General features: G+C 41.0%; 1 protein-coding gene across 4 annotated transcripts in view; it reads left to right on the top strand.

Annotated features, from left to right (window-relative positions):
• efr3a (EFR3 homolog A (S. cerevisiae)) overlaps positions 1-16,780 on the top strand; it is a 264,071-nt gene that overhangs the window by 108,460 nt on the left and 138,831 nt on the right. For 3 of the 4 annotated variants that reach the window (XM_078540592.1, XM_078540590.1, XM_078540591.1), the window contains 3 exons: positions 4,206-4,327; positions 9,714-9,863; positions 16,050-16,184. In XM_078540592.1, the coding sequence (XP_078396718.1) occupies positions 4,206-4,327; positions 9,714-9,863; positions 16,050-16,184 (407 nt within the window). The remainder of the gene's footprint in view (positions 1-4,205; positions 4,328-9,713; positions 9,864-16,049; positions 16,185-16,780) is intronic. The other variant, XM_078540593.1, reaches the window with a different exon arrangement.

Here is a 16,780-nt window from a genome sequence, read left to right as displayed (position 1 = left end):
CAACTTTTGTACAAACTGAGATGTCATTCTGAAATTGATTGCAACGGCCATTGAAAATTGCAGTCAAAATTACAGCCTTTCCAGAAAAATGTTAATTAATGCCATCATAAAGCAGCACTATTTTTTGCAGAATTACCACTTTTGAATGGTTGGAAAATGTGTCACTTTTGGCATTATTCCAATGTTAAACATACTATTTGAAATAAATGTACCTAAATTGGCAGCATTATCTCTGGGGACTATTGTTTGCTTTATATTTAACAATAAAAATAGCAACAGTTAACCATACAAAATAACTATTGATAAAAATATAACTAGTGTAACACGTGCATTCCAGGAATGAAACACAGCTAATTTGTGTCAGGGACATAGATCAGAAATGCTTTATTGTAGAAGCTTCTGCCATGAAATTGCAGCTGATAAAACATTTGAGTGAAAATATATAATTCTATACTAGATGGATAAATAAATCTGTTCCACCTTTCACAGCTGTGAATGGAAATTTCCTCTGTTTATTTTGATATAATGATTTTAGTTCAAGTCAGTTTTGCTTTAGGAACATAATAGATTTAAAAGAAAAAGCAACAGATACAGGTAGTAGCTAGTGTGTATTTGTAAAAAAGTTTAAACACTAATTTTACATGGTTGTGTCCTCCATTGCATTGTTCAAGTGCTACACTTTTAAAATTCATTAGGGGCAGAATTTTCTGCCTGCCGGGCGGGCGGGCCCGACCCAATCTCCGGCAGGCGGGGAGCCGATCCTTGCTGGAGAAGCGGGCGCCCAGTGTGACGTCCATCGGGAAACACTATGCGCTTCCTGTGCGGACGGGGGGGATTCCCCAAAAGCAAGAGTGTGTTCTTTTGCACATGCACATGAAGAGCGCACATCTCTCTGAGGCTAAGTGCTGCCTCGGAGATCGCTGACAGTTTTAAAATGTTAAAAATAGAAAAAAAAATTCCTTAACATATCCCCCTCATGTGACAATGTCACACAAGATGGGATCTGTTCATCAATTACACTTAAAACTTTATTAAACTTTTTAAATCCCTACATGAAACCTCATCCCGCCGGTGGATGAGGTTTCATGTTTTTTCTCGAAGATAAAAGCAAAATACTGTGGATGCTGGAAATCTAGAACAAAAACAAAAATACCTGGGAAAACTCATCAGCTCTGACAGCATCTGTGGAGAGGGATACAGTTGACGTATCGAGTCCGTATGACCCTTCATCAGAACTAAGACATATAGAAATGAGATGAAATATAAGCTAGTAGAAGGGGGTGAGACAGGAGAGCTCGATAGGGGGCCAGTAATAGGTGGAGGCCAAGAAGAGACTGCCAAAGATGTCATAGACAAAAGGACAAAGGGGTGTTGACAGTGGTGATATTATCTAAAGGATGTGCTAATGGGGACATTAAGGGAAGCAAGCTAGTGGCAGATGGCCCTAGTGCGGGTGGGGTGGGGGGAAGGGATCGAAATGGGCTAAAAGGTGGAGATAAAACAATAGAAACAATAGATCGAAATAAATTTAAAAATAGGAGGGAAGAGAAAGAAATAGTTCTGCCCCACAGAACTCATTTCTTGCTATCTTGACTCCATCCTCTCTCCCCTTGTCCAGTCTCTTCCCACCTACATCCGCGATTCCTCTCACGCCCTACAACATATCAACAATTTCCAGTTCCCTGGCCCCAACCGCCTCTTCTTCACCATGGACGTCTAACCCCTCTACACCTCCATCCCCCACCGGGATGGTCTGAGGGCTCTCTGCTGCTTCCTCGAACAGAGGCCCGAACAATCCCCATCCATCACCACTCTCCTCCATCTGGCTGAACTTGTTCTCTCACTGAACTATTTCTCCTTCAACTCGTCTCACTTCTTCGAAATAAAAGGTGGGGCTATGGGTACCCGCATGGGCCCCAGTTATGCCTGTCTCTTTATGGGGTATGTGGAACATTCCTTGTTCCAGTCCTACTCAGGCCCCCTCCCATAACTCTTTCTCCGGTATATCGATGACTGCTTCGGTGCCGCTTCATGCTCTCGTCTGGATCTGGAAAAATTTATTAATTTTGCTTCCAATTTCCACCCTTCCATCATTTTCACGTGGTCCGTCACTGACACTTCCCTTCCCTTCCTTGACCTCTCAGTCTCAATTTCTGGTGATAGACTATCCGCCAATATTCATTACAAGCCTACCGACTCCCACAGCTACACCGACTACAGCTCCTCACACTTTTCTTCCTCTAAGGACTCCATCCCATTCTCTCAGTTCCTTCGCCTCTGTCGCATCTGTTCTGATGATGCCACTTTCCAAAACAGTTCCTCTGACATGTCTCCCTTCTTCCTTAACCGAGGTTTTCCACCCACGGTGGTTGGCAGGGCACTTAATCGTGTCCGGCCCATCTCCTGCGCATCCGCCCTCACACCTTCCTCTCCCTCCCAGAACCATGAGATGGTCCCCCTTGTCTTCACTTATCACCCCATCAGCCTCCGCGTTCAAAGGATCATCCTCTGCCATTTCCTCCAACTCCAGCATGATGCCACTACCAAACACGTCTTCCCTTCAACCCCCCCCGGTGGCTTTCCACAAGGAACGTTCCCTCTGGGACCCCTGGTCCACTCCTCCATCACCCCCTGCACCTCAACCTCCTCCCACGGCGCCTTCCCATGAAACCGCAGAAGGTGCAACACCTGCCCCTTTACTTCCCCCCTCCTCACTGTCCAAGGGCCCAAACATTCCTTTCAAGTGAAGCAGCACTTCACTTGCACTTCCCTCAATTTAGTCTACTGCATTCGCTGCTCCCAATGCGGTCTGCTCTACATTGGAGAGACCAAACGCAGACTGGGTGACCGCTTTGCGGAACACCTTCGGTCTGTCCGCAAGCATGACCCAGACCTCCCTGTCGCTTGCCATTTCAACACTCCACCCTGTTCTCATGCCCACATGTCCACCCTTGGCCTGCTGCAATGTTCCAGTAAAGCTCAACGCAAACTAGAGGAACAGCACCTCATCTTCCGACTTGGCACTCTACAGCCTTCCGGACTGAATATTGAGTTCAACAATTTCAGATCATGAACTCTCTCCTCCATCCCCACCCCCTTTCCGATCCCCCTTTTTCCAATAATTTATATATATTTTTTTAAACAACTACTTTTTTCTCTTCCCTCCTATTTTTAAATTTATTTCGATCTATTGTTTCATCTCCACCTTTTAGCCCATTTTGATCTCTTCCCCCCCACCCCACCCACACTAGAGCCATCTGCCACTAGCTTGCTTCCCTTAATGTCCCCATTAGCACATCCTTTAGATAATATCACCACCGTCAACACCCCTTTGTCCTTTTGTCTATGACATCTTTGGCAGTCTCTTCTTGGCCTCCACCTATCACTGGCCTCCTATCGAGCTGTCCCGCCCCACCCCCTTCTAGCTCATATTTCATCTCATTTCTATATGTCTTAGTTTTGCTGAAGGGTCACACGGACTCGAAACGTCAACTGTATCCCTCTCCGCAGATGCTGTCAGAGCTGCTGAGTTTTTCCAGGTATTTTTGTTTTTGTTCATGTTTTTTCTATTTGCCGCTGGGGCTCCTGGCCTGCCCACCAACCTTAAGGTTGGACGGGCAGGTCCTTTAGTTGTTTCAATGATCCTGTCAATGGCCTCAATTGGCCATTGACAGGTCGGCGGGCCTGCAGCTGATTTTGCTGCAGGCCCGCCTTCCTGAAAATTTAAGTGGGGCGGGATGACCTCGGGGTTTCCCCCCGATGTCATCCTGTGTCGTTTTACGCGTCGGCGTGCGGGCTCTGCCCCTTGCTTGCTGACAGCAAAATTCAGCCCTAGGTATCTGCCTGTGCATTCTCACCTGTTAGTGCATTCCCAATGCCTAGAGAATTTAGGCAGAGTTGAAAGAGGTATAATTTGGTAATGGGTAAATCGGAACGTTAATCAGTTGGTCATGCATATTACCAGCTCAGGGTGTTAATGATTCCCATTGTCTGTCCATCTTGGAACAACCTAACCCTTAACACATTGGCTTGTCAGTTTAACTGGAGTTAAATTGCAAGAATCCCAACTCCAAGTGAGAGTCTAACCCTCCAGGTTCTTAGTGATCCAGATTGGCTAGCCAATTCAAATACTTCAACTGAAAATTGTATCTTCACAATTTGTACAAGTGCCTATCCTAGTAATTTTTTTATGTCATCATCCCTAGTTTGTCAAGTTTGCAAATATCGAGGAAGACACTGCTTCATATCACAGGCGCTATGACTTCTTTGTGTCTCAGTTCAGTGCAATGTGCCATTCTTATATTGATGATCTGGAAAGCAGAACTCAGTGAGTACATGAGGCTAGTCTTAATTTTAGTACTCTGTTGTGCATGTCATTTGTTGTGATCTGGCAAGTATTATTTAAAAATATTTTCTCAAATAATTTTCTGATATACTATGTTGCATATCATTTTTTGATGGTTAGTTTGCAGAGAGCTGTAAAATATCCAAATAGATTTTTTCTCTAGTCTTTGACAGTACAGATGGCTTTCTGATGCAAATGAATCTCGATCAGATTGATGTAGACAGGTTTTCACAACGCCTTCACACAACTGACATCAAGAGCTGCAGTTCTCATTTTAAAAATAAAAACCCTTAAAATTGAAATTTTTGTGTCAGGGATGGGTGCTAATTTAATCCCTGGAACAATGTGCTAATTAATGTGGAAAAGTATTCTGATGACGCAAGCTGTGTTTCAGTGGCACAATGTTTCTATTTTAGTACATCTCACATTGCATTTAATATATGTAAACTCTGTTCTGTAGCCCTAGGTGTTTAATTTGCAAGTTGATAGTCAAACATTTGCAAAAGTAAATGCAATCCACATCATAACCTGGATATGTTCAGAAGGTCTGAATGAAAAGCCATCAACTTGAAATGTTAACTGTTTCTCTCTCAACAGATGCTGCCAGACCTGCTCAGTATTTCCAGTATTTTCTGTTTTTATTTCAGATTTCCAGCATCCATAATATTTACTTTTTGTACCACATCACCTACCAGTTTACAGCTTCTGTGTTTCTGCAATGCGTTCATGGTTATTTTACATTTTTAAAAAAAGGACAAAAAAAAATTAAGCTTTGAGTATTTGATGACTATCAAAGACATTCATATTGCATAGTTGTTCAAAAGTGAATGCATAAATCTGTAAACTGTATAAGATTTCTAGTATTTAGCTGAAAGCTATAGCAAAGGCTCTCAGCATCCTGAGTGAAGACCTGTACTCAGAACGAACATGCCCCAGGCCAAGCCGTTTCATTTTCCCACATTATGCTCCATCTGCCAAATTTTTGCCCACTCACTTAACCTATCTATGTCCCTATGCAGACTTCTTATGTCCTCTTCACAATGTAGTTTCCTATCTACCTTTGTGTCATCAGCAAGTTTAGCGACATACATTTGGTCTATTCATCCAAATCATTGACATAAATTGTAAATAGTTGTGGTCCCACCACTGATCCCTGTGGCACTGCATTTAGTTACAGCTTGCCCACCTGAAAAAGACCCGCTTATCCCTACCTGTTGCTTCCTGTTAGCTAACCAATTGTTTATCCATGCTAATATGTTACCCCCATACCCATATGCTCTTATCTTGTGTAGTAACCTTTGATATGGCACCTTGTCAAATGCCTTTTGAAAATAAAAGTATACCACATCTACAGATTTCCCTTTATCCACCTTTCCTGTTCCTCAAAAAATTCTAATAGATTAGTTAAAAACAATTTACCTTTTACAAAGCCATGTTGACCCTGCCTGATCACATTATGATTTTCTAAGTATTCTGTTATAAACTCCTTAATAATGAATTCCAGCAATTTCCCAATGACACATATTAGGCTAACTTGCCTATAGTTTCCTACTCTGTCTCCATCCTTTCTTGAATAGTGGTGTTACATTTGCAATTTTCCAATCTGCTGAGACTTTCAGAATCAAAGGAATTTTGGAAGATTATAACCAATGAATCAAGTAACCACTTCTTTTAAGACCCTAGGATGCAGGCCACCTGGTTCTGGAGATTTATCAGCATTTAGGTCTAATAGTTTTCCCAGCACCTTTTTCCTGGCAATGGCTATTGTTTCAAGTTCCTCCCCCCACCCCCATTCACCCCTCTTTTGCGCTTTTGAACTCTTGCCCGGACAGCTCTCGCTCGCTCTCTCTCGCGCGTGCGTGCTATTCCGAGGGGAGCGATATTAAACTGTAATTTCACTAGATGACCAAATATATATTGAACCTTTTAAAGACAAGAAAGGAAATTGGCTAAAGATGGCTGCCACGAGTCACCTGACATCTGGTATTGCCGGTTACCAGTTTCTTAACTTCCGACGTGGAATAGAATTTTGCCATGCAGCCTTCCCTGGAATTTCACACCCAAAGATGTTAAGAACCACATTGAGGTGATCTACTGAAATGTCCTGGGCATAGCATTTATATTTCTAGAAGACTACTTCAGTGGAGATAGAATGTCTGCTAGAACAATGGCTATATGGAGGTATGTCTTCCTATCTCATCAAGATGGATAATGACTTATTCTGGGGGTTAATAGCTGGGAAATTACAGAATCTAGATCACACCCCCAGCTATGAAACAAAAGCACCATGGTACAGACATCAGATAAACAAACACCTTCTGAAATCATTATGGGTGGCAGTGCGGGGGGCAGAGAGAGGTCATGTGACTGAAAGCCATTTTGAAATCTCTTTAATACAGCATCCAAGCGGCAAACAATGTTGACGAGGCTGCTAATGGAACAGTAGGCACTCCCCTCTCCCAAGTTAAGACCCTATCTTTTACAGTTTAAAGATCTAGCACAGAGAAGGTGAATTTTCCATCGAAAGAAACCTCAGGTGCAAAACTCATTGACTTCTGGAAGAGAGTAATAATGAATTAAAAAGAAATTGTCTCTGACAATAGCAGTTATGTGAACTTCAACTCAACTCCTGGAATCTAAAGGAACTCGGAAAAATCTCTGCTGCAGCCACAGTGATGTAGCCAAGGACTCCGTGAACTCTGCATTTCTTTATCCTTCATCATTGAGCCTCAATTTAGCTAAGAAAGTAATTACCTACAGTATAACTTCTAAATTTTGCATGCTTGTGTGTGAATGTGGGTCACATAAGTTCAAGAAGCATGGGTTTATTTTTTCAAATATTTTGCTATCTTTACCTGGATGGATTTTTATCGCAGTAAAACCAACCCCTTTTTGTTTTAAACCTCGAGAGTCTGTCAGACTTGTTTCTTTGTAATCAGTACGTAAATACTTAAACACAGACACGGAGTAAAATACCTTAATTTTTCTAAATTCAGAATAAACCCTGTTACAGCCAGACCTGGAGTGGTAACTTAGGGAAGTAAATTTTTACCCTTCCTTGTGGTTGTAACAGTTCACTTGACTGATTCCTGGGGTGTAGGGGTTATCTTATGAGGAGAGGTTGGATAGTCTGAGCCTGTACCCATAGAGTTTAGAAGAATGAGAGGTGATCTTTTTGAAACATACAAGATGCTGAGGGGACTTGACAGGATGGATGCCGAAAGGATTTTTGCCTTATTGGAGAGACTAGAACTATCCACGAAGAAGCAAGGCACAGACGTTTAACATGTGGGGTACACAATGCACATCCTCTCCATGGCAATCTCAGCAGATGATAAATACCTACATCCGAGAGAAAGAAACAAGATTATCTTGCTCTGGGACATTGCCACGTACCAACATCTTTACACAGTCCAAGGACATAAAGATGAAGTATTGGGCCTATCCTTTCCAAAAGGCACGCATTAGATATACAGTGATTCACGTGATCGCTCAGTGAAGGTATGGAATGTCGACTAGAACGCCTACAATGAAACTCCAGTCAGTCACAAGGATACCACCTGGACAACCTTACTCAACCAAGAACGCTGTGCCACAGTGAGGATGGGAGAGACCAGACGGGTCCATGATTAGAAGGTTGTTGAAGAAGCACAGCTTGTATTTCATGTTTAAACATAAGGGGTCTCTCACTTAAGACTGGAATGAATTTTTTTTCTGAGGATTGTTAGTCTGGGAGATTCTCTTCCCCGAGAGAGCAGTGGAAGTTGGGTCACTGAATATTTTTAAGGCTATGTTAGATCGATTTTTGACCAATAAGGGAGCCAAAGGGCATAGGACGTAGACAGGAAAATAGAGGTCACAATCGGAACCACCACGATCATATCAAATGTCGGAGCGAGCTCGAGGGACCGAATGGCCTACTTCTGCTACTAATTCGTATGTTCATATATGTTTAGAAATTTTCAGATTTAATGCACAAATCTGTAAAAGTGGGAGAAGCTTTTTTATAAAACGCTTTTTCAAAAAAAAGTATCTGACATCTTTAGGTTCTGTAAATAGGGACACAATGCAAAAGTAAACTTATACAAGTCATTGGTTAGGTTGCTGTTGGAATATTGTGTCCAGTCTTGAGCATTCTCCTGTAGGAAGGATATTGTAACCATGGGAGACAGTACGGAGGAGATTTACTCACTTGTAGATGGTGGAAAGGCTTTGGGGAAATCGGGAGGTGAGTTACTTGTTGCAGAATATTCAGCCTCTGACCTGCTTTTATAGCCATTATATTTATATGGCTGCCCAATTATGTTTCTGATCAATGGTGATCCCAGGATGTTGATTCTGGCAGATTTTTCTATGGTGCTACCAGTGAATGTCAATAGAAGGTTGTTAGAATCTCTCTTGTTGGAAATTATCATTGCCTGACACACACATTATTGCCACTTATCAGCCCAAACAAGAATGTTGTCCAGGTCATGTTGCATGCAAGTTCATATTGTTTTAGTATCTGAGAAGTTGTAAATGATACTGAACTCTGCAGTCATCAGTGTGTAGCCCCACTTCTGACTTTATAATAGAAGGAAGGTTTACAAAGCAGCTGAAGATGGTCATAGGCTTAGAACACTATCCTTAGAAACAGAGGTGATAGGTTAAGAGGAGATCTTTACAGAGGTGATTAATATTGTAAAGGGTTTTGAAAAGTTAACTATGAAAAATAAATGTTTTGACAAGTTAACATCTTAAAGGTGTAAATTTAAGTCGATCACTAAGGGAGAAGTTTGCAAAAAACTTATTTTATGCAAACTGCCGTAGTGACATGAAACCCCCAACCAGAGTCATTGGTAGAAGCAAAATCCATAATAGATTTTAAAATGAAATTCATAAATATCTGAGAGAAAATTTTAATAGATGTGGGGAACATATAGGTAAATGGGACTCGAATAGTGTTTGGAGAAAAACACAGACATGATGACCTTATTTTGTGAAATTCTATAATTACTGTAACTCATTGCTTCAGAAATCAAAATGTAGTGAAATCTATAGTATGATTTTAGCTTATTACTGAGTAACTTTGTGGTAAATTGTATAAAGGGAATGGTTTAGTAATTCACATGCAAATTTTAAAGCCTGGCAGTCTGGTAATCTGATTGTGGTCTTCAAACTGTTAGAAGCAGTTATAGAAAACCATCAATAAAATATTCTATAATAATCTAATATTTGTGTAAGTGCAATAGTTTGTTGCTTCTTTCAATTAACATTCTAAATGTATAAATCTCAAACAATACTTTGAATTCATAAAATATTGTGGTTCTGATTCTGAAATTTGAAGTGGATGGTCACTGCTAAAAGGAGTAACTTTTGTTCTTGGCAGGATCAGGATTGCAGGCATCAAGGGGATTCAAGGAGTTGTTCGGAAAACAGTCAATGATGAGCTACAGACGATAATATGGGAACCTCAGCATATGGATAAGATTGTTCCTTCACTTCTCTTCAACATGCAAAAGACCGAGGACCCTGACAGGTTAGACTATGAGGACCCTGACAGGTTAGACTATGAGGACCCTGACAGGTTAGACTATGGACCCTGTTGAGGAATGGAGGAAACGAGTAGCAGTGAGGTGAATAAGGTGAATGGAGAAGAGTGCTGTGAAATGGTTCAAAAATTTATATTGTTTAGTTACAGTGCCCACTGCTTATAGTGAGTAATTTTGTGCATATGTGATTTTTGTGCTCTTATACTGGTCATAAACTGGCAGAATTCATAATTGAATGGCTGCTGAGCAGAATTTGTCATTTTTTGGCTTTAAAGACTGTCGGAGAGAGGAAAGATTTGATTGTAGGTTGTTGCCTTTTAAGCTTTTGGTTGATTGGATTCTGAAGTGTTTGCTGTGATGCAGGATTCAGTTTAAGCAAGCTTTATGTAGGATTCAGGCCTTTCAAATGTCTGAAAGTGCAGACTGTTGCACTGTTTTGGATTGGACTCCTGGAAGATATGTTACTCCACGTAAAATGCCAGATTGGGCAGTGACAGTAACTGAACAAGTGATGTCACCAGATAACTTGAAGATCAAAGCCATACATTACCGCTGGTAGGACTGTAAGCACAGACTCATTGGAAAGCTGAAGTCTTTGCTTTGGTGAGTCCTTAATACTTCATACACCTTTGAAATAGAAATACAAGGACACCATGTGTTTGTGTAATTGCATGCGATGTATACAATATAGAGAAAGGTGCAATGTACCATAATAATCAAAAAGATCATGGACAAAAAAGAGTTTCCAGCTCCCCCTACCCTTATCCATCTTGAGGCTAATCTTTGCTAAGTAATATTTATCACAAGCCCTCAATTGTCCCAATTTCATTCAAAGGAACACAACTCTGAACTTTGGAAATCCATCTGTGTTCCTTTTTAATTTTAATCCCTGTGATGGACCAATGCATTTAAGTCTATCCTGATTGTTTCATTTTAAAAAGTTGGTTTCTCTCTGGAGCATGTGTCAGTGCATTGATCTAAAAAGCTGCCTAGCTCAGTAGAGTGAGTGTTGTGGTGTAATCAAGTCAAGTAACTGACCATGTCTGTGACTCATTCTTCAGTGCATCTTCACCATACATTTCTGCATGGTAGTTGCCTCATATTTGCACACAAGATCCAGTATTCCAATATCATGGCATAAGTGTCATCTGATACAAGCCATTCATAAGCTTTCAGGTGATTTTTTTTCACAGATCATAGACGGGGAGGGTCTTTGCTCATCTTCCCCTCCATAGTCCTGATGTGTCAGGTAGTGGCCAGGCTATCAAATATGGTGGTTTTCTTGTTGATTATGGGTAAGAGCACAGATATTTCCAGGAGAAAGCTATCATTTTACTATTCTCACCTCCGCTTTCCCGACTTTCACTAGAATACACATTGTTACTAGATTGATATCTTTTGGTAAATTGTGCCCAGGTGGTTTATTCCAATTAAGCTAAGATAATGATTTTAGAAAAGTTTCCATTTGATATAATTTTCCAATCTGTATCTGATGCAGGTGAATACTGGAAGTGAGTGTTCTTTCAGGGAAGTGGCTGCTAACTGCATTTTCTAAAAGTCCTTGTTGTAGTTTGCGGAATCTTGATGTGCATAAAACAGTTGCCACATAATTTCTCAGAACTGCCCTAGATAATTAATTCTTGTTTGATGCCTTGGGACATTTGGAAGACCCAAGAGTGCCGAATAGATGTAAATCTTTTTTGGTCTCTTTCCAGAGGGTCAGCAACAAAACAAACTACAGGGGACTAATGCCTTTTCTTAGTACATGTTCTCTCATGTAGCTAAAAATCTTATAAGGAAGGCACTGACTGGCCAGTGGAGTACAAAAGCTGTAGAATTATTTCAGAGTAACGTGGTAAACTGCCGGAGGTGAAAACTGTTGTTTTGGTGAAGTAGTTGCTAACTGCAATTTTTTTAACCCAATTCTGTTTATTGCATTCAGTTAAACTTGAAAATGTTTGAGTGTCATCCACATGGGTGCATTTACATTTTGGCACCACTTTAAACCCACTGTTTTTACACATGCACAGCTTTATGGAGCTTTTTCCAAGGTCAAATTTTGTTTCTGTTAATGCCTTGGATGAAAGAATAACTAGAAATCATGTATTTAAAATATTGTTGCAGTAAAGATATTAATGTCACCACAACTTTTTGCAGGTCTCTGCTAGTATTATTGAAACATAGGTGAAATATTCCCACTTTGCCCAAGTTTAACACATTGTTTTACTTAACCAAACTCCCTCTTAGACTTTTAGTACACGAGTTCAGATTGATTCCTAAAACCAAAGAGCACAAGTCCTGTCACTCCAATGTTCAATTTTATTTCCCCAAAACATCCTTCCTTATTGCACTGGGACCTCCTGGATTGCACTTCTCTCTTTCACTTAAGATTTCATTATCCCCTTAAACTGCTAAACTTACCCTTGAAAAGGCAACTGAAATCAATTTCTCCATCAGTTTCAACTTCAGAAACAATACCTCAGCTTGTTGGTTTTACATTAGAGACAGAAGTACTTTCAGTTAGTTTGGAGGTAACTTCCATATCCTCTTCCTAATTTGAGCACTTTGTTTTAGAAAATAACAAATACCTTGAATGAGTTAGGCCAAATCTTTGAAAGGCAAACTCTTGCATCCAAATGATCACCCCCTTGATTAATAAAAACACTCTTGGCAAAGAGTTTTTCTTTTGTTTGTTCTGCACCAACCCAAGATTTAGCGGAATAATATGAATGTCCCTGACTTCCCCTCTTAAATGTAGCCCCAGTTCCAAAAACCAGCAAAATGGATCCCGTTTGCTGATGTCTGCAGACAAGACCTTTAAATTTGTAAAACTGCTGGATCTCATGCTCTGCCATCAGTGAAAACCATGGTTCCCTATTTTAAAAAAAAACAGAGCATCAGGTGCGGCTCTGCTTAAGAGCCCCAAGGGATTAATTTGTCAATTCATAATTTCCTTTTGTCACCTGTTGGAAATAGCCACTTAAATTAAGAAATGTAACTTTAATAATATCTAATATATCAAAAGTACAAAAGGTTGTTTTGCCGTGAATTAAAAATGGCTGTCAGCGGAAATGGTTGACTTGTTTGTATGTTTATAAGACTGAGCAAGGTATCATCAAGCACAGGCAGTAGCATTATTTCACATAAATTCAAGAAGAGCTCTCCTGATACAAAAACTCAGAATCCGTATTACTTTCTTGCTCAAGTTTTTATACCTTGTCATTTGTTTAATATCTTCAGGAATTGAAAATCCGTTGGAAAAAGCGGATATCGGAGTACAGTCAAAGTACATTCCCACGAGGGGGGGAAGGTAGGCCAAACAAAGCTGGAGCCCCCTTGATAATGAGAGAGTAAATGAAGCGGTAAAAAAGTGCATATGACAGATGGCAGGTTGATAATACAAGTGAAAACCAGGCTGAATATAGAAAGTTCAGAGGGGAAATAAAAAGTAAGAGCAGTAAAGATAAAGTATGAGAAGAGAGTGGCAGCCAACATAAAAGGGAATCCATAAGTCTTCTATAAGCATATAATTAGAAAAAGAGTGGTAAAAGATGGAGTAACTGATTAATGACAATAAAGGGGATTTATATGTGGAGGCACACGGCATGGCTGAAGTACTAAATTAGTACTTTGCATCGGTATTTAACAAGGGAGAAGATGCTGCCAAAATTGTAGTGAAAAACTAAGCAGTTGAGACACTGGGCTTAAAAATTGATGAGGAAAGAGGTACTTGATTAGCTGGCTGTACTTCAAATTGATATGTCATCAGGATAGATCAGAGGTAGCTGAAGATACTAAGGAAAGTAGAGGTAGAAATTATGGAAGTACTGGCCATGGGTGGTGCGAAAGAACTGGAACATTACAAATGTTACACCTTTATTCAAATAAGGTGCAAGTATAAGCCAAGCAACACACTCCTCTCTTAGACAGTCCCTCATGATTGGGGCAGACTTGCTTCCACTTCAGTTCGATGAGTTCAGAGATGGCTGATAAATCCAATGCGTAATCTGCTGACTCTGCCACATGTGGGCAGATGGTACTTGAAGGGTTCAGTAGGTGGGTTATTTGAGGTTTTTGTGCGCTCTCCGACACCTCAACTTCGCCTCTGCTTGTTCCTGATGAAGTCTCTCGATGTGTTTGGTGCCTTCTCAGATGAGCCGGTTTCAGTGGTGTGAGAATAGACGTGACCCAAGTAAATTGGAATCTCCATTTTGGTCAGTCATGAGCCAGGGACTCCCATGAGTTAGCAGGGATGCTAGAGTTCTTCAGAAGCTATAGACCAGCCAGTTTAACCTCGGTGGTACGAAAGCTTTTAGAAACTGTGATCCAGGACAAAATTGCAACTTGGACAATTGTGGATTACTTGAGGAAAACCAGCACAGATTTGTTAAGGGAAACTTGTATTTGACTATCATAATTGAGCTTTTTGATGCGATAACATGGAGGGTTGAAGTGATGTACATGGACTTCTAAAAGGCATTGGATAAAGTGCCACGTAACAGGCTTGAGCGCAAAGTTGAAATCCATGGGACAGTGGCAGCTTGGATGAGAAGTTGGCTGTGTGAAAAGAAACAGTGGTAGTGAAAGGGTTGTTTTTCAGACTGGAGGAAAGTATATAATGGGATTCCCCAGGGGTTGGTATCAGGACCACTGCTTTCCTTGATCTAAATCAATGACCTAGACTTGGATAGACATGGCACAATTTCAAAATTTTCAGATGAGAAAACGTGGAAGTATTGTGATCTGTGGAGAGCATAGTGATAAGGAGGACATGGTGGAATGGGCAGACTTGGCAGATGAAGCGATATATTTTTGATAGGAAGAACGAGGAAAATCAAAATAAAACAGAGTACAATTCTACATGGTGTGCAGGAGCAGAGGGATCTGGGGGTATATGAGCACAAGTTGTTGAAGATTGCAAGACAGGTTGAGAAAGCAGTTGAACGGGCATATGGGATCCTGGGCTTTATGAATAGAGGCACAGGAGGTTTTATGGCACAGTGGGTAGCGTCCCTACCTCTGAGCCAGAAGCTCCAGGTTCAAGTCCTGCTTCAGGACTTGATAACCACGGAAGGTGCATTCATAATGTGACCTAAACTTTCCAATACATCTATGGCAGGTGCAAGAGTGGGAGAGTCTCCTGGTCAGCCAGAACCATGTGACAGCTGCAGCACAAGCCTCCCCATGTTAAAAGATGCCACGTGCGAGTTCTTGCCATGGGATATATTCTATGGCAAGCATCCACCTTGTTTCACGGAACTACCAAAGACAAATTGAGGCATAGAGTACAAAAGCAAGGAGGTTATGATACATCTTTATAAAACTCTGGTTCATCTTCAGCTGGAGGGCACCACAATTTAGAAAGAATGTGAAGACATTGGAGAAGGCACTCACTTGATCATTCCTGAGAATGGTTCCAAGGAGGAGAGGTTCCAGATACATAAATAAATTGGAGAAACTCTGCTGTTCTCTTTGGAGAAGAGAAAGCTAGAGAAGATTTGGTAAAGGTGTTCAGGATCAAAAGGAGTCTGAACAAAGTAGAAAGAGAGAAATTGTTTTCATTGGAAGGTTTGAGAGCCAGAGGACACCGATTTAAAGTGATTGACGAGAACCAGAGGCAATGTGAGGAAAAGCCTTTTCAGGATTTGGAATGTGCTGCCTAGGGGTGCAGACAGGCTGAATTATGGCTTTCAAAAGGGAATTGGATAGTTATCTGAAGAGAGAAGATTTATGTGGCAATGGGGAAAAGGCAGAGGAGTGGGACTAGCTGAGTTGCTCTTGCAGAGAGCTGGCACAGACACAATGGGCTGAATGGCCCCCTGTATTGTAACCATTCTATGATTACAATATGCTGGGGGAATTTCTTTTGAAAGGCTAGTGTCTGAGGTATTGAATTGGGAAAATTCAATGCCTCATTGAGGTATTGAACATTGAGAAACTTGTACTGCTGCACAGTAGTGAAAGAAATGAGAATTCCGGTCTCTACCTAACAGTGGTAAATAGTGTGATCTATGGATCTGTGCTTTTAAATTGGCTATGCGAGAAAAACGATTTATCGCTTCTCTAGCCAAATGGCATGAAAATTATAACGTCTGTTATTAATCCTATTTATTGCAATGCAAAAGTAGTTTGTTAAAGAATATCCTTGATGTGCTGCCTTTCTTTATTTTCAGCGAGCACAACCCTCCCTCTGTAAGAAGTGCAGATAAAGACGAGGACCCTGCTGCTCTAGCAGAGAGTTGTTTTCGAGAACTGCTGGGACGTGCAGCTTATGGTAACATGAACAATGCCATCAGACCTGTCCTAGTGTAAGTCAAAATAATGTTTACAGACGTTTGAGTATTTTTCTACAAAAGAATTTAGGATCAAAAGCGTACGATGTAAATAATTTTTTTTAAAGACAAAGGATGATTTTAAAACTGTGCTTCTCCCCTCTCTCTTTGTCCTTGCCTATCTTGATTCGTTTTCCCCCATACTCTACTCTCCACCCTTGCAAAAGGAGGAAATTGCTGTCTATTGGAGGGTGTGGCTGCAATTTTGCAGAAGATAAGAGGAAATGGGGTAAAATAATTGAAGATTTATGCGGTTTCATGCAGGGTTTTAAACAGTTTAATAAAGTTTTACTGTAATTTATGAATATGTCCCATCTCATGTGACATTGTCACATGAGGGGGACATGTTAAGGATTTTTAAAAATTTCTATTTTTAATCTTTTTAAAAGTGTCAGCGATCTCCCTGAGGCAGCACTTAGCCTCAGGGAGATGTGCACTCCTTCGTGCGCACGCACGACAGAGCGCACTCTCGCTTTTGGGAATCCCCCCCCACCCGCACAGAAAGTGCATAGCGCTTCCCGCCGGACGTCACGCTGGGCGGGCCTTAATTGGCGGCGGGGCCTGCTTCTCCA

Source organism: Cetorhinus maximus, chromosome 4 (genome assembly GCF_964194155.1).
Source record: "Cetorhinus maximus chromosome 4, sCetMax3.hap1.1, whole genome shotgun sequence".
NCBI classification, from domain to species: domain Eukaryota; kingdom Metazoa; phylum Chordata; class Chondrichthyes; order Lamniformes; family Cetorhinidae; genus Cetorhinus; species Cetorhinus maximus.
Note: the sequence above shows the minus strand (reverse complement) of the source record. Positions and strands in the feature narration are given on the sequence as shown.